At 41.0% G+C, this 22,322-nt stretch overlaps 1 protein-coding gene across 4 annotated transcripts in view; it reads left to right on the forward strand.

Annotated features, from left to right (window-relative positions):
• SEMA5A (semaphorin 5A) overlaps positions 1 to 22,322 on the forward strand; it is a 655,298-nt gene that overhangs the window by 477,480 nt on the left and 155,496 nt on the right. For all 4 annotated transcript variants that reach the window (XM_073332372.1, XM_073332370.1, XM_073332373.1 and 1 more), the window contains exons 12-13: positions 11,026 to 11,143; positions 21,911 to 22,092. In XM_073332372.1, the coding sequence (XP_073188473.1) occupies positions 11,026 to 11,143; positions 21,911 to 22,092 (300 nt within the window). The remainder of the gene's footprint in view (positions 1 to 11,025; positions 11,144 to 21,910; positions 22,093 to 22,322) is intronic.

A 22,322-nucleotide genomic window follows, 5' to 3' on the forward strand; every position in this document is an offset into this window, starting at 1 on the left:
CTTGAGTACTTTTGTATCATCTGCAAATTTTGCCACCTCGCTGTTTCCTCCTTTTTCCAGATCCTTTATTGACCAAGCAGTCTGCATGCATGAAAATTGCAATATGAGCACAGTGCTATGTTTATTCTGAGCAGAGATTTATAGAGGTGTATGGATTAAATCACAAAACAAAACAGATGTCACCGATTTGGCTGTGGTACTGGACTCCATGACTTACAGCAAAATTCTTGGATTTGGTACCTCAAATACCATCGCATTACCTCACTCTCCCTTTTCTCCTATTTTTCTCTCTACTAGAGCTGTTCATTGCAAATAGCTTTATATTGTACTCGTGTATTCAACAGTATTCTTTTTTCTTATAAAATAAACTACGTCGTTCTGTAGTAAATGTCCAAAACATTACAGTTTAGAATAGTTACTACTTGCCATTATTTGATGTAATCTGTAATGTGCTTTAAGATATTACTAGACGCTATTCTTGTATTTTTATAAGGGCTTGTCTTCACTTGGAAATTTACCAAGATAATTATTCCAGAACAGTAATTTTGGTATGAAATCTCATGCGGACATTCTTATTTTAGAGCAAGAGTGTCCAGGGACTTATACTAAAATAACTAAATACGTATTTTGATAAATTTCCAACTAGAGAAGCCCTAAGACTGGTAGGAAGACTGGATGTTGAACACTGTTTTCCAATGTTATACTATACCATTGTAAGATAGCTGCTAGATATACTGGGGACAGTATTGACTTCAGTGGAGCTATGACAATTTACACTAGCTGAAGATCTGTACTATTAAAGGGAAGAATGTTATTAGTCTTAGATTGATTTTACAGAGGATGGAATTAACTAAAACTAGGGGCGGGGGGGGGGGACTGAATTCACCTATATTTTGGATCCCGTCCTAAAGTTTTGAGGTCCTTCCCAAAAGATTTATTGTCCTACCTGATCCCAGCAGTCTCAGTCATGAACTCTTCTGCTCCTCTGCCCAGCTGTGAGTGTTCTCCTCAGACTCCCTTCCTACCAGACCCAAACTGTCAGGCAGAGGCAAGCTGCAATTATCTTCTGCTCGGCCCAAAATATTCTATCATAGCTCTTCCATATATCTAGATTGTTGTATGAAATAGACATGTATGTATTCAGCTCTAAACAAATGGCTGTGGTAAACAAAGAAGAATTCTGATAAACTGATAGAATTTTAAGGGCTGCTCAGAAGATATTTATTGCAATAGCCTTTTGGGGACAGAAATATGTTTTTTTCCCCTTAGCATGGCAAAATGTTATGTGAAACAAATGATCTCAACTACATATGTTTGGTTCAGGGTACTATGGTAGTGTATTATTTTAAACAAAAAGTGATTTGAAAAAGAAGAAAATAAAATAGCCATGTGGTTTTCATAAATTCAGATCTATGATGTGGTTAGCTTATTTCCTTTAAGTTGTACAAGGAAATGGGATTTTTTTTTAAGTGCTGTGAGGTTCCTCCTAAATTGTAGAGTTTGAAATACAGCTAAAACATCTTTAGATCAGCCCATTTTCCGCCAGATCCTTTCACCAATCATTTGATGTTTGGCAATTATGTTTTCTAAATTAAAGTTTTGGGAATCATCTGAAATCAGAGGTTAAAAAGACTGTACGGAGGAAAAAAATTTGGAAGGACACTCTTTTTAACCTTGTTCCCCAAGTTTTAAAGTGTTTTACATTCCATACACCAATGCTGATTTAAGCAGCCCAGAAGGTGTAGAGTGAATGCTTCTCAGTTTCCCTTGCTTTGTGGGAAATGCCTGTATTGTCATCAAAATTATTTACAAAAGGTTTGAACTTCTGTGGTCTTCTTTTGGAAAAACTTATTTTCTGAAAGTCCTGCAGCAAAATAATTTTGAGCATGCAGCTGACAAAGCATGTCATGGTCTAGAATCTACTGTAGATCTAAATGGATGAGAGTTATGGTAGTCTTGGTTCTAACTATGGCTAATATTCTCAAAAGTGGTTGTAGATGCTCTAATTTTGGGTGCCCAACTTGAAACATCCTAACAGCTCAAAGGGTTTCCAATGATACCCAAAATCACTCATCACTTTTGAAAATATTGGCCCTTGATGTTGGACTATAAGGTGGATAGAAAGATGGCTAGATTGTCAGGATCAACAAGTAATGATCAATGGCTCGATGTCTAGTTGGCAGCCGGTATCAAGCAGAGTGCTCCAGGGGTTGGTCCTGGGGCTGGTTTTGTTCAATAGCTTTATTAATGATCTGGATGATGGGATTAATTGCACCCTCAGCAAGTTTGCAGATGACACTAAGATAGGGGGAGAGGTAGATACGATGGAGGGTAGGGATAGGGTCCAGAGTGACCTAGACAAATTGGAGGATTGGGCCAAAAGAAATCTGATGAGGTTCAACAAGGACAAGTGCAGAATCCTGCACTTAGGAAGGAAGAATCCCAAGCACCGCTACAGGCTGGGGACCAACTGGCTAAGAAGCAGTTCTACAGAAAAGGACCTGGGGATTACAGTGGACAGGAAACTGGAGATGAGTCAGCAGTGTGCCCTTGTTGCCAAGAAGGCCAATGGCATATTGGGCTACATTAGTAGGAACACTTCCAGCAGATCGAGGGACCTAATTTCCTCTCTATTCAGCACTGGTGAGGCCACACCTGGAGTATTGCATTCAGTTTTGGGCCCCCCACTACAGAAGGGATGTGGACAAATTGGAGAGAGTCCAGCATAGGGCAATGGAAACTATTAGGGGGCTGGGGAACATGACTTATGAGGAGAGGCTGAGGGAACTGGGGTTATTTAGTCTGCAAAAGAGAAGAGTAAGGGCGGATTTGATAGCAGCCTTCAACTACTGGAAGGAGGGTTCCAAAGAGGATGGAGCTAGGCTGTTCTCAGTGGTGGCAGATGAAAGAACAAGAAGCAATGGTCTCAAGTTGCAGTGGGGGAGGTGTAGTTTGGATATTAGGAAACACTATTTCACTGTTTGGGTGGTGAAGGTAACTGGAATGGGTTACCTAGGGAGGTGATGGAATCTCCATCCTTAGAGGTTTTTAAGGCCCAGCTTGACAAAGCCTTGGCAGGGATAATTTAGTTGGTTTTGGTCCTGCTTTCAGCAGGGTATTAGACTAGATGACCTCCTGAGGTCTCTTCCAACCCTAATATTCTATGATCTGTGATCTTTATAAGTAAATGTCTTGCATTCAAAATATATAGTGATTCTAAATTAACTTGAAAATATTGTTGCAACAAAAATTAAAATCACAGCTTGCTGAAGGATGATGAATGTTTAGTAATATATCCGCTTTCATGTTAGCATCTGCTAAAGATATGCATGTCCACTGATCACATGTGGCCTGCTTTATGTCTTTGAAATGAAACAGTGACAAAGTTGTTGCATAAGGAAATGAAGCATTTCCTGAAGTAATTTAATTTGTATTTACAAAATAGAACTAGTTCAAATTAATTGCAGTATTCATTTATCCAGTGTCACAAAATTGTTTAAAACAAATGTAATTAAGTCCTGTGTCTCTTTGTTAAATTTCAGTTTTATGTAGTCTGGCTCTCTCAGCAAGAAAACATCAAGCCTCCAGTCCACACTTGCTATCAGTATTTCTCTTTGTGGACCTCTCCTTATCTGTTTATTTGTAGATCTATACAGGAGAACTGTCAGTCAACATCTACATATTTGACAAGCACATTATGCACACCCAGTGTGATGACTGGGTGCCAGTGTTTGTTCCTAGAAAAGAAGAAATTATAAAACTAGCATATTTTGTTTCATTATCAGGCCTGTGGCATCTGACAGGTTCTGATGTTCTCACTGAGTAACACACCGTTCATTCTAGGTCATTTTCTCCTAATGCCTAGTGGCAAAGTCTTTAAACCATGATTTGAGGACTTCAGTAGCTCAGACATAGGTTAGAGGTTTGTTACAGGAGTGGGTGGGTGAGATTCTTTGGCCTGCGCTGTACAGGAGGTCAGACTAGACAATCATAGAATCATAGAATATCAGGGTTGGAAAGGACCCCAGAAGGTCATCTAGTCCAACCCCCTGCTCGAAGCAGGACCAATTCCCAGTTAAATCATCCCAGCCAGGGCTTTGTCAAGCCTGACCTTAAAAACCTCTAAGGAAGGAGATTCTACCACCTCCCTAGGTAACGCATTCCAGTGTTTCACCACCCTCTTAGTGAAAAAGTTTTTCCTAATATCCAATCTAAACCTCCCCCACTGCAACTTGAGACCATTACTCCTCGTTCTGTCATCTGCTACCATTGAGAACAGTCTAGAGCCATCCTCTTTGGAACCCCCTTTCAGGTAGTTGAAAGCAGCTATCAAATCCCCCCCCCATTCTTCTCTTCTGCAGGCTAAACAATCCCAGCTCCCTCAGCCTCTCCTCATAACTCATGTGTTCCAGACCCCTAATCATTTTTGTTGCCCTTCGCTGGACTCTCTCCAATTTATTCACATCCTTCTTGTAGTGTGGGGCCCAAAACTGGACACAGTACTCCAGATGAGGCCTCACCAATGTCGAATAGAGGGGAACGATCACATCCCTCGATCTGCCTGCTATGCCCCTACTTATACATCCCAAAATGCCATTGGCCTTCTTGGCAACAAGGGCACACTGCTGACTCATATCCAGCTTCTCGTCCACTGTCACCCCTAGGTCCTTTTCCGCAGAACTGCTGCCTAGCCATTCGGTCCCTAGTCTGTAGCTGTGCATTGGGTTCTTCCGTCCTAAGTGCAGGACCCTGCACTTATCCTTATTGAACCTCATCAGATTTCTTTTGGCCCAATCCTCCAATTTGTCTAGGTCCTTCTGTATCCTATCCCTCCCCTCCAGCGTATCTACCACTCCTCCTATAATGGTCCCTTCTGACCTTAAAGTCTATGATTCTGTTTCACAACCACTTGTATGATGTGTCTGACCTGGTTTCATGCTTAACATGTATAATTTGGATGTAGATTTTATTTGTCAATTTTGTTCGTAGTAACAGTCAGGTACAATTAATTGATTCAGTCAGTTCATTAATAAATCCCAATCACAATGGGATCTAATGGAGATGAATTTGTGATCGTTTTCACCCATGACAATCAAGGAGAGAACCAAGGGAACTTTGGCAGACAGTTGTTCTGTCCCTCATGATATCATATTTAAAAGTTCAGTTTGGAGGAGAGATGAATATGTATTTATAAAAATTAAACACTAAGAAAAGTAAGATGATTATACTGTATGGTTTAGATATGGTCAGTTCTGTGCCTTGACACTTTTCTCATTCAGAAATGTGACCTGAGCAAAATGGTAGCCATTCTGGGGTGATGTTTTCTCCTAAAGACATGTAGAGATGAACTTTTAAAAGTATCCCCTAACTTTAGATGGGTTATCTTTTGGGTGCTGGTCTTTGAAAACCAAACCAGCAGTGTCTCAAGAAGGGCTGGCCGAAAAACAATAATTCAATTTTGTGAAAAAATTTAAAAGGTTTGCATTTTGTTTTCATTCTGCATCAGAATGAACCCAGGACTTTCAAAATTTTTCACAAAGTGTCTGTCTGGTGATCAGAGCATTCTCCTATGTGGGAGACCCAGGTTCACATCTCTGCTCTGTTTGATTTGGAGCATAGGCTTGAACTCAGGTCTTTGATATCCCAAGTGAATACTCTAACCACTGGGCTATTGGCTATCCTGTGTTGGGTCTTTTTCACTGTGACTAGAAATTTCATCCTGAAGCTGGGGAAAATTTAATCAATATGATACATTTCCACACAAAATGGGATGGTCAAGAAGACTGAAAGACAAGGTCTTCTTGACCACTGGTGATCTTGACCATTTAACTCTTTCTGCTGACTTAACCATACATATATGATTACAGTATCTGACCATTATGATGTTAACTTGTCCAATAGGAACAGGACTGAGATCATCAACTTATTTCAGAGACCAAATACCCCTTACCACCAAATTAGGGCAAAACTGAACCAGTCTGCCAGAGATAAAAGACTTTGTGTTACATTACAAAACACTGTGTTGCCCAGAAGGTCCTTATGGATCAGGGCAGAGGCATAATAACAGATCAATATGGGGAAATGTGCACGGCTGTATCTGCTCTTTGAATGAAGAACTACAGTTCAAAAGGTTATACGTTTGGCAGCTATCACAAACAGTAAATTCATTCAGGGCCGAATCCTGGCCTCATTGAAATGAATTGTAAAAGTCTCCTAAGTCAGTGGGACAGGATTTGGTCTTTAATGTTAAAATAAAAACAAGAAGCACCCACTCTATAGCTCTGTGTGTATATGTGTAATGTATTCTTTTTTAAGGCTAAAATTGGATGTTTCCATATGCATTTTGCTCTGGAGCACTGTTCAGTTCTGCCTTTCTTTCTGAATAAATCACAGACCTCAGGTATTGTTGAAGTAGAGCAGTTTTGTTAGGCTGTTCAGAGCTAATTATAAAACAGCCAGGGAAATTAAACCACTTTAAAATTGATTAGTTTGTTGTTTTTACTTATCAATAACAAATCAGTGTTTAAACTTTGAGTGGTCATCAGTAGACAAACTGGGCATCACAGCTAGCTGAATGACTTACAAGAGGGATACTCAACCAGCCATCATTTACTTTTCCTAATGAAATGGAAAAGCAAGGAAGTAGTTAGGGAAATTTGAAGCAAGCACTAGAAGATTAGCATTATAGTACATTTTGCAGAGATGCTAAAGCCATAGTTTAGTTATAGTCATGTTAGACTAGGAATAGTGATTTGTAATGAACTGATTCATGATCAGTTGTTCTTGGGCTTCCGTCGTGAATTTTGTCTCTCTGAGGAGTCAAAGAAAAGAAACAGCAAGGGAATCCATCAGAGTAAGTATTAGAAGTATAACACTTATAGGGCTGATACTGGAAGCATAGGTCCAGAGTCTGATGATGGCTACGCCAGTGTAAATGCAGCATAACTCCATTGAAATACACTGTGGTCTATAAGATTCCCACCACTGTATCTGAGAAGAATCTGCCCAGGGGCTTTCCTTCCCTTTTTTATTAATTCAAGTTATCCATTTGTTTTTACATATTAATTGAAACATATATTTTATGTTTGTTCTCGTATTAGTTGGCTGACTTAGGTCATTTTTAGTGCTTCTGTAAGGAAGGGACTTATTTGGGTCAGGCATAATGTGAACAGGTGCTATATATGTTTCCTCGCTCATTTCTGCTAGTGCACCTCAATTTTGACCTATGTTCCTGACCATTTCACTTTTATTCCTGGGCCCGTTTCCCGATAGTAGCAGACGTAGGCCAAATTGTGTAATGTCTTTGAGATGTGGACAGATATCCATTGGGGATTAGGTTGAAGTAACTTATTTTCACTTCTGGCAAAATTTAAATGTAACCCAAGTTTCCAGAGGTAGAAGGAGGCTAATGTATTATCCAATTCTGCCAGTTAGTCTGTTCTGTTTAAAAGGGCGCTGTCAACTTACAAATCATACACAGTATTTTTTTCCAGACAAAAATATTCCTCCAGCAGTACCTAAGATAAATTTAACTGAAAGAGGTTAGAGGGGGAAACTCTATATTAGTTTCCAGTTTGCTCACACCATATGTATTTGACAGCCCTTCGTGTCTAGTTAGTTTTATTGTTTCCTCTGTACAATGTCAGTTTCTCCATTGGTTGTGTGTGTGTGAGACACAGTGACATGAGAGTAAGAAGCATTAAAAGATGGAGGGAAAGGAAAATGTGATTTTAAAACAACAACAAATTGGTGAGAAGACTTAGATGCAGGTATAATACCTGAAACTACTTTTAACACATTTGAAAAGAACCAGTTCTCAGATTGACCATGCTCCTTTGAACATTATTCCATCTTAAGTAGATACTAGCCAGTTCAGTCAGCTGATAGAAGTATCACACAAAATAACTTAGCCCTGGTCTACACTTGTGGGAGAGGGGGTCGACCTAAATACGCAACTTAAGCTACGCGAATAGCATAGCTGAAGTCGGCGTATCTTAGGTCCACTTACCTGGCTGCAAGGATGGCAGCGAGTTGACTGCTGCCATTCCCCCATCGACTCTGCTTCCACCTCTCGCGAGCTGGAGTTCCCGAATTGACGGGGAGTGTGTTCGGGGATCGATTTATCGCATCTAGACGAGACGCGATAAAGCGATCCCTGATAGATCAATCAGATCTCCAGATCCAGCGGGTAGTGAAGACCTGCCCTTAGAAGTGGTATAATAGTGACTGAAGAATAAAGGGAAAAAGGAAGCTTGAAAGGGAACCCAAGGCTGAAGTGCAAGCTAAAGATGACCTTGTAAAGTTTAACGTATATTTGGAGGGCAGGGGTGAATAATATAACTGGCCAATCAGTGGGAAGAATAAAAGTAATTCAGTCATTTTGGCAAATTTCTCATATTTTTGCATTATTTCAGCCACAGTTCTCCCTACTTCCTCCAACAGCGCCAAATTCTGCCCTTCAGTGTCTGTATGCCTCTCCCATTAATGTCAGTGGGAGTTATATACTCACAACAGAAGAGAGAGTGTGGACTTCAGGGGTCTCTTCGCCTCTCCCTTTGTGAACAGTTGTCATTGATATCTGTGTTACAAATTTTGGGGAAGATTTAGCTCCCACTGACTTTCAGTGGGACTTGTGCTCCTAAATTTTGTAGGAGCTTTTGAAAATCTCCCCCTCCATTCATACCCAATCAATGGGAATGATATGTACTCAGGCTGGGACTATATTGAGGTTCTTTTGAAAAATCTTCCCACCTTTTCTTTAGGACCAGTGTAGCTTCACCAGCGCGGTCAGTGTCGTCTAGTTGCTGGCATTTTTACCACGGTATCATATAGTCCTGTCCACACCATTAGCAGATAGCACTGCCCATTGTCACTACCACTGGTGGAGCAGCAATGCTGTTACAACAACGATGGCAGATGTTCACCAACAAGCATTTCAGACACATCCATAAGGAGAATTTAACAGACCTCTTGTGTCTGTTTATCCACTTCTATGCATGAAATTCCCTCTTAAGGATTATACTCTTCATGTGAAATGAAAAAGAAACACACAATACCTCTGAATTTAAGAACAGGGAATTCTGTTTCACTGAGGAAAATAATGACACATTATTGTGTGTTATCACTTGCGTCTTTCATTTTAGCATCAGACAAAAGCTCTGTAATCTTCTAGCCTAAACGTTTGCTCCCCTTTCACTCTGTATAAAGTATTTATCTTGTGTGGCTAACTGATTTTCAGTTGGGAGTAGCAACACAAAATAATGAGATACCTGGAGAACATAAATGGAACTTTATTATCCCCAGAGAAAAACGGGAGAAGAGAAGAAATGGGGCTTTAGAACCTGGGACAGTTAATCAAAAACAGGCACCACAAAAATAAATGTAAACTTAGAAGATACCTCTCTTCCATTCCCAATTTGGGAGCAGGTATAAAAAAATATAAATTTCCCAGAAACTTGCAAATCAATGGCAGAAAGAATAAGATGTAAAAAGCCATACTGTATCTTAGACACAGTGTCTCCCTGAGCTGTGTGGAGAAGAGCAGAACAAGAGAGATGCCCTTGTGTTATGCTCCATGTGGTAAGAACATCCCCACCCTGTCATGTATCATTAATGGTATTTGACTGATGAACTTTTATCACGACAGAACACGCTCTACCACTTGATTTACAGGAATAGCTATCAGCAAAAAGAAAGCTGTTATCTGAGAAAGGGGATGAACTGCTAGCTTTATGTACTGGGGCTCAGAGTGTTTGTGGAAGTTTGACCTGGTGCTTTCTCACTTCCCCTTTTCCTATCTCATGTGGTTCCCCAAGAGAGGTGAATGGGATTGCTAGGACCATGTGCTGATTCTGAGGGGTATGGTGAGGGGTGGGATGGAAGGGTTAGCTCATCCTGCCATACTTTAGTTCTGTCCCTGCTCCTACCCTGCTACAGCTGCTCTGACAGTTCCCAGGCATCCCTGGTGCAGGGTCTGCTGCTGCTACTGCTCTGCTGCCGCTTTGGCAGCAGTATGGGCCCAGCTCTTCAGAATGTTCCATTTAATAATTATTTTTGTATGCTCCAAGACATTGCTGATCAATGCAAGTCAGATAAGGGAAATGGGAATTTTTAGCAATTTAGAACTCAGCTTAACCTAAACACATTTTATGGGATAAAGAATAAACACTTCTCTAGCCTGAGGGCTCTCTCCCTTGCCAAATTTCAAAGGCTTCCTGCAAACTATGGAGGTGTAGGAACTTCTTTAAAAAAGGCTGCAAGAATCTTTTACAACTGAAAATGTTATGCAGCCTGAAAATTGGGATTACTACAAGCTTCCCCTTTAATACACATGTACTAGGAAAGTATGAGTATTTTGATGCGAGGATCTAATGGCCAGCCCCCGATGATGGATTTAAAGAGACGGGTAACCAAAACATGAAAATAATGTGGGGTTATTCCTTTAAGCATAAATATTATTTACTTAATTTGCATGGACTACCCTATTTCATACCACGTAGTAAGGGCAGAATAAGCCACTTTTTTGGTACTTATTTCAAAGGGTTCTATACCACACTGTAAAAGAAATAGCTGCCGTTAATGAAGTTTTGTTGTGTTCTGTTTCAAAGGAGCAGCTATTATCTTCTTCCTCTCAAAAGGTGATAACTGTAGTTTCAAAATAGTCAAAAACATGCCTTCTGAAATCATCTGAGAGGAGACAATTTGTTTTTTAATCACTTCTGCTATACTGCAGTGATTAAGTATTATTACAACTTGACTACATACTATGCACACAACTAGAAAATTTACCAGACTACCTATAATAGATTCTAGGTCTGTATCCCAGATGTTTATTAATTCCCATTAACTTTCCATAGTTCAGTCACCTTGATGTGTCACCTGAACTCCATTACAATAATTGTGTCTGTTTTACTTTATTGATCTATCTAATATGAGGAAATGTTAAGTAGCATCTCAGGGAGCCTTGGCATGTATAGGCAAATATAAGTGTTCATATTATCTAATTTTTCGGGTTTATATTTGCAGTGCATGTATTGGATCCCAGGATCCTTACTGTGGCTGGGACATGGTGATGAAGAAATGCACAACACTGGAAGAAAGTCTGAGCATGAGTCAGTGGGAGCAAAGCATCACTGTGTGTCCAGTAAGTCCAAGAAAATTCATTGACCTCTTAAAGTTCTTGAGTTCATGTGGATCTCATGTAAACTCGTCACTGTAAGATTTCTCAGGCTGAGAACGTAATTATACACAAAGCACATTGCTTCAGGCCTTTCTGCTCAGATGTGGACTGTAAACTTATTTGTTTTTCAGTTCATAGCCAACTAATTTGCAGTATGTATAAGAAATTGTTTGCAGTTTTATATGGAGCAGTCAGCTTTCTTCCCCCAGTGTAACATTCCCACTTTGAAGATGAATATTCACAAATTACAGCAAAGTGGTTTTCCTTCGAGAATGTTCCCCCTACTTTGTACTGTAAAACCAGATTTTAATTGCTAGAGATGGAATCTTGCCCCCTGAGGTTGTTATTGCTAATTTAAAAAGTCACATAACAGTTCACAAAGTTCACTAATTGAAAAGGTGCTATCCTTCCAGAGACAGAAAGTGGATTTTTTGGATGCAGAAAACCCACACACATAATGACATATGAACACTGATCATAGCAAGTATAATATTTATGACTACTCAAGGGTTTTTGTTTTTTGTTTTTTTTTTAAATTTCATATGCTCTCTCCTGTTTAGTCTGGCCTCAACATTTTAATATCATGCTCAAAATAGGTAATGAAATAAACAATTTAAATAATAAAATATTTATTATTATTGTATTATGTATCGGTACAGATAGTCTTTTATAAACAAAGAAGAAAATTCCCTACCCCAGGGAGTTTGCAAACCAATGGCCAGATTCTGCTTCCCCTGTTCATGTTGAATAGTACCTTGCTCCTGAAATAGTCCCATTGCATTCAGTGGGATTATTCTAGAAGTAAGGTACTACTCAGCATCAGGGTGGTAGAATGTATCTGCAAATTAGATTGATAGCATAATTGGAGCAGACACCCATCCAAAGTGGAAGGGAAGGATGGTAGAAAACAGAATCCTCAGGAAAAGGGAACACTGCTCTTTGCAGAGTATGATTTACAAAGAGCAAGAGTAGATAATATGGAGGTGAGAACAGGAAAGGAAATCAAGCAAAAGACAGATTAGAAGAATGTGGAGACACCTTGCACTGAAGAAGAGGGAGGTTTTTTAAGGCACAGAAGTGGCTACAACTGGTACTGATTCTTGCGTAGGGAGAAGAAAATAAAAGGAACAGTGAAGCAAGATGATTGTACAGACCATATGGAACAAGAGAAGGAGTAGAAGGAAATGAGAACTAAGATATAAGCAAGGAAAGAGCTATATGAATGCCTGAAGGTGAGAAAGATGAGACAAAAAGAAAAGGAGTACTTGTGGCACCTTAGAGACTAACCAATTTATTTGAGCATGGAGCTTTCGTGAGCTACAGCTCACTTCATCGGATGCATACTGTGGAAACTGCAGAAGACATTATATACACAGAGACCATGAAACAATACCTCCTCCCACCCCACTCTCCTGCTGGTAATAGCTTATCTAAAGTGATCATCAAGTTGGGCCATTTCCAGCACAAATCCAGGTTTTCTCACCCTCCGCCCCCCCCCCCCCAAACTCACTCTCCTGCTGGTAATAGCCCATCCAAAGTGACCACTCTCTTTACAATGTGCATGATAATCAAGGTGGGCCATTTCCAGCACAAATCCAGGTTTTCTCACCCCCCCCCACTCCCCTCCAAAAACCACACACACAAACTCACTCTCCTGCTGGTAATAGCTTATCCAAAGTGACCACTCTCCTCACAATGTGTATGAAAATCAAAGTGGGCCATTTCCAGCACAAATACCAGCAGGAGAGTGAGTTTGTGTGTATGTGTGGGGGGACAGGGGACGGAGGGTGAGAAAACCTGGATTTGTGCTGGAAATGGCCCAACTTGATGATCACTTTAGATAAGCTATTACTAGCAGGAGAGTGGGGTGGGAGGAGGTATTGTTTCATGGTCTCTGTGTATATAATGTCTTCTGCAGTTTCCACAGTATGCATCCGATGAAGTGAGCTGTAGCTCATGAAAGCTCCATGCTCAAATAAATTGGTTAGTCTCTAAGGTGCCACAAGTACTCCTTTTCTTTTTGCGGATACAGACTAACACGGCTGTTACTCTGAAAGATGAGACAGAACTTGATGTGTAGTCAAGGAGTCAGTGGAGGGTGGGGCAGTGAGAGAAGATGATTTTTAACTGCAGTGTTTTGGATAGACTAGAAGGGGGAGAAGAAAGGAAGCCAGAAAGAAAGGGAGGTTATGATAGTCGAGATTAAAAATAGCTGGTGCATGGGGCAGGGGGTTTGCAGTCAGGGTATAGAGAAGTCAGATTTTAGACATGTTACAAAGGAAGAATGGCAGGATTTTTTCAAGATCCTGGATGCTGAGAGATTCAAACAGGGCACAAGCCTGGGTATCAGGGAATATAATTCAGTTATCATTGGAAGGGTTGAGGAGAGGAGAGTGACTTGAAGGATAGGTGATGAATATAGGAATAAAGTGTCATCCTTGAGTTTAGATAAAAAATACCTGTCTGAACTGTCTCCCCCAACCTGACTACCTCCCGGTGCTGCCCAAATGTGTTTTGAGTGCTCTGCGAGGGGGCTTCTCTAAAGCACTCAGTTTTGACCTGACACTGCTCCCACTGAAGTCAATGGCTAACTTCAGTAGAAAAAGTTAAGCTAGTATTGAGCATACCACTGTCTGCCTTCCAAAACTGACAGTGAACACTAATTGGGGGTAAAATCCACTTGGAGACGTGCTGTTTTATAATGAAAAACTGCTTGGATGCTTACACTTTTCTGGTAACCAACAGTTAGTGCTTTAGCATCAAGTTCACAAATCCCTCTCAGTATTTTTGTATTAAATACATACTAAAGGAAAGAGATTCCCCCACCACCACCCCTTTCGGAATATTTGAGATCGTCTTTGGTGTACAAATCGAAATGTGTATTCTAAACACTACTCTCAAATGCATTTTGAAGCTAAATCCCCTTTCAAGTCTTTTAGGCTTTTCCTCATCATGCTCATTGTGTTAAAGAATCATAGAATATCAGGGTTGAAAGGGACCTCAGGGGGTCATCTAGTCCAACACCCTGCTCAAAACAGGACCAGTCCCCAACTAAATCATCCCAGCCAGAGCTTTGTCAAGCCTGACCTTAAAAAATTCTAAGGAAGGAGATTCCACCACCTCCCTAGATAACGCATTGCAGTGCTTCACCACCCTCCTACTGAAAAAGTTTTTCCTAATATCCAACCTAAACCTCCCCCACTGCAACTTGAGACCATTACTCCTTTTTCTGTCATCAGCTACCACTGAGAACAGTCTAGATCCATCTTCTTTGGAACCCCCTTTCAGGTAGTTGAAAGCAGCTATCAAATTCCCCACTCATTCTGCTCTTTAGGTTGAGGGGATGTCTGTAAGCAAGATTGTTTTCCAGGATAGGTTGTAGATCGTTGATGATGCACTGGAGAGGTTTTAGCTGGTGGCTGTATGTGATGGCCAGTGGTGTTCTGTTTTTTTCCTTGTTGGGCCTGTCCTGTAGTGGGTGACTTCCGGGTACCCATTTCACTCTGTCCATCTGTTTCCTCCCTTCCCCAGGTGGCTATTGTAGTTTTAAGAATGCTTGATAAGGATCTTGTAGGTGTTTGTCTCTGTCAGACATCAGGAATGGTAACGTACAAAAGCCAGTAGGAGAACACTTCAGTCTTCCTGGACATTCAGTAACAGATTTAAAAGTAGCCATCCTTCAGCCAAAAAACTTCAAAAACAGACTTCAAAGAGAAACTGCAGAGCTACAATTTAATTGCAAACTTAACACCATCAGTTTGGACTTGAATAGGGACTGGGAGTGGCTGGCTCACTACAAAAGCAATTTTCCCTCTCTTGGTATTGACACCTCCTCCTCAGTTATTGGCAGTGGACCACATATGCCCTGACCGAACTGATCTTGTTAACACTGGTTCTCTACTTGTAAGGTAACTCCCCTCTCTTCATGTGCCAGTATAATAATGCCTGCATCTGTAATTTTCACTCTATGCATCTGAAGAAGTGGGTTTTTTTACCTACGAAAGCTTATGCCCAAATAAATTGGTTAGTCTTTAAGGAGCCACCAGACTCCTCATTGTTTTCTTGAAATGTATCTGAGTTGTATGTCTCTGGCCAAGATTACTCTACTCCTTTCCTTAGTGCCCCTCTCCCGCAATGTCTATTCATGCTTATACAAAAGAGGCTGCTTTGGGGGTCATTGTGGGAGTTGGTGGCAATAGGCTGATGAATTGGTGGGGGAGAGGTGTCAAAGGAAATTCCAGATTCCCTTCCCGCTTCCTAGCGGGAAGGGCACTTTCCTGGTGCAGGACCAAAAGTGATTTCTTCACCTCTGCTGAGCTTCTGTTGTTCCTTCTGAAGCCCACCTGATGCTTTTCCTCTGCCCCTTCCCCTCTTCAAGCCAGTTGAGATGAAGAGAAGGGTCAGCCCTTACAGCACAGTTCCTCTACTTTTAACAGCAAGGGCTCCTGGAAGGCTCCTGAACTTCTGAGTCCCTGAATGCTGGGAAGCTGTTGAGGAGAGAGCAGGAGGGGATGGATTTATGCCCATGTGACATCTGTGTGTGCTATAAGCACATCCTAGCAGGAGCCTCTCACATTCCGGAATACAATCCATGCCAGTGAAGGTTAGGTCACCACCTGTCCTGCAACCTGGGGTACCTTGCAATGCTTTGCTGCTGTACCTTCCACCTGGGCCTCTCACAAACAGCCAAACCGCATGCAGCTCACGTCCTGTGTGTCTGTGTATAGCTGCAGCCCTGTCCTGCAACTCTGACCACAGCAGCCTGTCAGGAAACATAAGCCACACTCTGGCTGCCAGCAGCCGTGGCTACTACTTGCAGGGTGACCACAACACACTTCCAGTCCCAAATTTTCCTCCTCAAAAATGTGTTCTCCACTATCCAGCCCTCTCCCGGACAGTTCAGATATTTTGGGTCTGCTGCCTCTGTAAGGGAACGATATTGAACAGTTTTGCTATTTTAAATTGAGCTACCACAGAGCCCAGTTTAACCACAACACTGGATTAGTTTTGATTAAAGACTACAACAAGTGTATTTACCTACAAAGAGAGATTTTAAGTGACTACAAGTAGAAGGCATTAAAATTAGAAATGGTCACAAGAGGAATGAAGATTAAATGCTTTCCAGTGCTAAAACTTAACAAGCTAGACTTGGTTCAAGGTAAAATCCTTACCACATGTTCCCAACAACAGGGCTGACCAAACTTCGGGTCAGGATCCCTCCCGAAGTCAAGCAGTTTCCTTTGTCTTCTTAGGTGAAAAAGAGTGATGTCTCTCTCAGTTAATACTTTGAGGTATTCTTGCCCCTCACTTCTATAGTCTAGTCACTCTTTGAAATGGATTCTTCTGAGAATTATCCCTCAAAGCAAAGTTTGTTCCAGTAGTGAAGAAGGCAAAGCGTAGTCTGGGTGTGAAGGTGCCCCATGCTCTTTCTTCTCTCCTGTGTATGCTGAAATACAAATTTTCCTTGTCTCGCTCTTGCTGTCTCAAGGACCTCGTTTACTACTGTATAAACATTGAGGCACACACACAATCCTTTGTTTAAGATAGACCTGTTTAGGCAGGAGTAGTTAATCAGGACTATGTGGGTTTAAACATGTTCTATAAATATTGTACGGGGAGAATTCATAACTTACATATAATGTTGCCATGTACATTTCATTGTGATATTATTGGCCAATTAGTTATTAGTTTTTAAATGAAATCTCACAAGGCATACTTTGTATAAAGATTATCACAACAGTATGTAGGGTGTGAATACAGGGTGCATTTGGTCACAGAGTCCTAGATTTATTCTCCATTGCCCTGCACCTTGTGTAGAGATTTACACCTGTGCAAAATGGCCATTTTACACTGGTGGTCATTTACACCACTTTGAACTTACTTAGTACCAGAATAAATCACTATACAAAATGCAAGGCTTTGGAGAATCAACCCTTTTGTGTTCTGACTTTTTATGCATTATTAAATTTCTTTAAAAAAAAAAACGTTTTGCAGGAAGCTTTACAACTACAGTTGAACCTCATACCCTAGTGCTGTGCTTTTCAAAGTTCAGGTCATAACCGAGTAGTGGGTCACAGAATGCAAGGCACTGGATCACCTTGCTCAGCACCTAGGGACCCATTCCAGGCCCCACCCCGCAGCCTTCACCCCTGCAACTCAACCCTCTGCTCCAGCCCTGAGTCCTCTCCCTCACCTCAAACCCCTCATCCCCAGCTCCGTTGGGTCGTGGGCATCAACAATTTTCTTCAACTAGGTCGCCAGAAAGAAAGTTTGAAAACCACTGCTGTAGAGGAAGAGCCCATTGCTGTCACACAGGAAAGCTGTTTTCAATTCCTAAGCCCAGCTCCTTGCTTCTTGGTCAGCGGGAACTAAGAGTACAGTATAGTGTATTCAATTCCTGATATATGAAGTGCATCATATCATTTTACAACAGGTCCTCCGAATAAATAGCTAATATTCAGATTGTGCTGATGGGATTGTTGGTGGGTTATTTATTATTATTGGGAAGGGTGGGTTTATTCTTTATATGGGCAGTCCATAAGGGTGTAGTCTCTGAATTTTTGTATAAACTGGTGGAAACCCACCAGAAGCATTTTCACCTTGAGGAGATGTTGGCATAGGTGTAGCATGCAAACTCAAACTCGGTGATTCCCACCCCAGAGAATAGGCAACACAAGAAGTTGCTGGCTGACTGAAGATATAGAGTTCCTCAGAGTGCAGGCTAGCACAAAATAGGCAAAAGAGCCATTTGGAGGGTTGCAGAGAGCATCAAGAGACATATAGATAGCAGAGAAAAGAAGAAACTTTGGGTGGGAACGAGAGAAGGAAAGTAAGGCACCGGATAAAAGAAGGGTGGGAGAGAAAATATAACCAAATCAGAGAAAAAGTAAATATCTCCTTCTTTTGTGCTGGCCTGCACTCTGAGGTAGGTGAGAAGGTTGAATGCAACACAACTTTATGGGCAAAGGGCATTGCACTGGTGCTGGTGAGAGCTGAATTTGGCCCTCAGGTTAGTAAACTTTCATTTAAAGTACTCAAAGTCCCACATTTGCCTTGTTTTCTATATAGACACCTGGGGATCTAGCTGATCATATGTGTTGTCTTGTGAAAAGTATAGGTGAGACAGCAGTGAGGGTGTTCTGATACATCATGGAAAAGTAAGCAGTAGAGATGGTTTCATAGCTCTGACACTAATTGGACTGGGGACACGTTATCTGTGTTTATAGAATACAGACTCTTCCAACCCTCAGTGTAAGAGAATGAGCACAACTGACATTTAACAAGAAATAATTATTTCCTGTTTGTGAAAAATAACAGCATACACACTGTATTATAGTGTGTTATTTTCAGGTAACATGTGTCAGCAGTATGCTGAGTTGATAGATTGTAGCTATATCGGTCACAGCTGCCAGAAAATAAACTTGTCTGTTCTATGGGGTAGCACTGTATGTGAATGATTGATCTTGAAAAGTGTTATTAATAGTTAAATTATGGAACCTTTTAGCAGAGTGGCTGTAAATCAGCAGTGAAAACATGCTGCCTGCTGTAATTAAATCTCTTATATCTTCTAATTATCTGTGAAATTTATACCTCCTTTATCTCCCTTCCCCACCTCATTTAGAAGTAAGTGATGTCCATTGTTTGAGCCAGGTAGCCAAGAGAGTCACCTTTCTCTGTGATTCATAGCAGTTCTGCCAGTTTTGTTTTTAGTTCAGTGTAGAAACAGATGTTAGGACATTAAGTACTGGTACTTCCCTCCCTGTTTTCCCACTTAAAACATGCCTAACTGCTTCAGGCTATCCCCCCCGACATTTGTTGGGTGGGGGAAGATCTATGTACTATTTAGCTATATCATTATTATTTATTTGTATTGCTGTAGCCCTATGGGGCCCTACTCCTAGCCCAGGATCCCAGTATGCTAGGTGTTGTACAAACACAGAACAAAAAGTTCGTTTCTTGAATCTATAATGCACGTTTTCTAATCGTTTCATCATTCTCTACTAAAGAGTGCCTTCAACTAGAGAGCTAAATTCCTGATATCCATCACCAATTTCATGAAAGGGTCCAGTAGCAATACAGTCTGAAATCTAGAGTTAGCACTGTTTCTTTTAATTAGACAATTCCTGGGTGAATATATAATTATACATATCTTATTCACATAGCTTTTAAACTGCGTTTTGGAAGAATTATTCAACACCATAAAAGAGCCTGATCCTCCTCCAGGTGGAGACAGCGGGAATAAACTTTAAGGGAACAGGCAAAGGTCCTAAAAATAAAGTTTTATGCTTTTTCATTTTTATTGTTTTTTACAGCTGTGTTTTCCCCATTTATCAGCCTTTTGGATCTGCTCTCCTCCAAGAATTATTTGTGTTCTTGGCAGAACATCTGATCTAATGTATTTCATTTTCGACCGGTTCATTTTTAATCCAACTTGACTACTTTTCGCTTTCAGTTCTTTAAGCATTCTCTCAAGCTGGCCTGTATTTTCGGCTATCAGCACTATATCATCTGTGAACTGAGATGGTTTAGCCGCTTGCCGTTTATATTAATCCTGCCTTTCAAGTCTGCTTGTCAAAAAAACAATTCAAGACAGGCTGTGAATAATTTTGATGAAACTGTATCTCCTTGTTTCACACCTTTCTAGATGGGGATTTGGAGGGGAGTATCGAACAACGATATGTCCATGCTGCAGCCAGAGTTCGCTTCCTTTAGTAATGTGATATATTTTGTGCCGGTGCCCTGTTCTGAAAGAGCTTCAAGAACGGTGTTAGTCTCTATGCTGTTGAACGCCTTCTTGTAGTCTACGAAGGCAGTGCACAAAGGGAACTTCTATTCCCTTGAACACTCTAGTAGTTGGTTTAGAGTGAAGATGTGGTCTATCGTGCTGTAATTCCTTCGAAAGCCGGTTGCTGTTCATCCAGGTTTTGCGACAGTCTATTTGTTATTATTTTAGTGAACAACTTATAGATATACGAAAGCAGGCAGATCAGGTGATAGTTCTTTAGATTTTCTCAATCACCTTCCTTATGCAGCAAGATGGTATTGGACTCTTTCCAACTGGATGGTATCTTCTGGATTTCCAGGTAGCGGCTGAACCTTTGGGCAAGAGCTTTCCAAAGTTCCTGACCTCTTGCCTTAAGCACTTCTGCTGTCAGACCATTCTTGCCTGGAGCCTTCCTCTCTTTCATTTGATGGACTGCGTGACGGACTTCGCTGATGAGAACCGGGAGTATGTGTTCATCGGTTTGTTGAAGTGATGGCATTGGGACGTCTATATGGGATGCAAACAGCTGGGTATAGAAATCCCTGCTGATTGCCTCCATCTCTGTTCGATTGGTTACTGATTCTCCGTCCCTGTTCTTCAAAGCTGATAATAATGACCTGTACAACGCCAGTTCCCGTTTGCATTTTTTGAGACTTTTACGATCTTCAGCAGCCTTTAGAAGCTTTTCAGTTCAAAATTTCTCAAAGTCTTCCTTCAGCGTTTATTTGGGCCAGGAAGTCATCATGCACCATGATCAGAAAGGTGAACTGTTGTGCAGAAAAAAAAGCTGGATGGTGCGCATTCAGTGACATCAAGGACATCCTCCAAGGAAAGATCAGCAAAACAACTTGTGCAAATCTTTTTAACTCGACTGTACTTCCAGTGACGTTATATGGCAGCGAAACATGGTCTCTGACAAAGATTGAAGAACATCAACGGTCTGTCACACAGAGGGCGATGGAACGAACATTTTTGGGCATTTCGCTCCACGATCATATCCTCAACGAAATAATTAGGCAGCAGTCTGGAGTGTGAGACGTTGTTGAAAGCAGGCTCAGCAAATGTGGTGGGCTGGACATGTGGCCCGACTCAGCGACAACAGATGGACCACAGCTATAGCCGAGTGATGTCCGCGAGAACAGAAACAGCCATGCAGTCAGCCTCCAAAGAGGTGGGATGATTTCCTAACAAGGAGATATGGACAAGCATGGCGAAGGATGGCCAGAGCGAGAGAAGATTGGAAGATATGTTGTGATTGGCTCAGTCCCAACTGATGAAGGACCGACAGTCTATGCAGTTTCCCTCATAGATAATGTATATATTTAAAATCACATTCTGCTTCCCCAGGGAGTGGAATTTTAGTGATGGTTCTTTTATTAAAATGTGTTTTTATAAATAACAAAGAAAACTACTAATCATTAAGATTTAGCATAGACTTAACTAGAATCTATCCCTTGACCGTTATCTTCTACTGCTTCCTCCTTTCAATCTAAAGTCATATTTCTGCAAACATTCTTGCATATTCTATTTTGCAATAGTGTCTTAGACCAGATGACAGCAGAGTTTGGGAGAAATGGGAAATAATTTCAGGCAGAAGATGATTAAGAGAATGGAGCTCTAATTCCTGTTGAATTTCTGTAGGAATTCTTTCCAGAGGAGCCAGTGATATTGGTTGTATTTAGGGGTGATGATGATTGATTATTATTATTATTATTTATAGTGTCCAAAGGCTCCATTGCTCCGGGCACAGTACAAACACAAAAAAGAGAATTCCTGCTCTAAAGGATTTATGGTCTAAAAGGGTGTGATCCTTTTGAGAATGATTCCTGTGGTGGCTCTAAATTTTGAATAGCTGAAGTTCAGACTTCACTATGTTGTGCAATTAAAAAGTTACATCAGAAGGGACCTCTGATCAGTTTTCTGCTGTCTTACCATAAGCCTTGACTTTCTGCTTTTATATCTTCTAGACCAGGAATTTGACTGTGGATGGGAATTTTGGAATGTGGTCTCAGTGGAAACCCTGCACCCACACTGATGGTACTAGTGTTGGCTCCTGCCTCTGCAGAACTCGCTTGTGTGACAGTCCAGCTCCTCAGTGTGGAGGCTGGCAGTGCGAAGGACCAAGTATGGAAATTGCCAACTGCTCCAGGTACGTCAGACAATCGCAAGACCCAAAGAGATCCTATAGGATATCTTTTTTAAAATATTAAAAATAAAGCACATTTTAAGTAATATTTCTTTTAAACCTTGTCCACAGCCTTCCTATTGCTTCTTGAATATGAAACTGCTTATGATGATAGCCACAGCACCATGGGACATAAGTAGCCTCTCAGACTTTGCTGGGAGAGAGAACTGGCCAAGTGGGAAAAATTAACTTCA

The sequence above is a fragment of the Lepidochelys kempii genome, chromosome 2, assembly GCF_965140265.1.
Source record: "Lepidochelys kempii isolate rLepKem1 chromosome 2, rLepKem1.hap2, whole genome shotgun sequence".
Taxonomy (NCBI): domain Eukaryota; kingdom Metazoa; phylum Chordata; order Testudines; family Cheloniidae; genus Lepidochelys; species Lepidochelys kempii.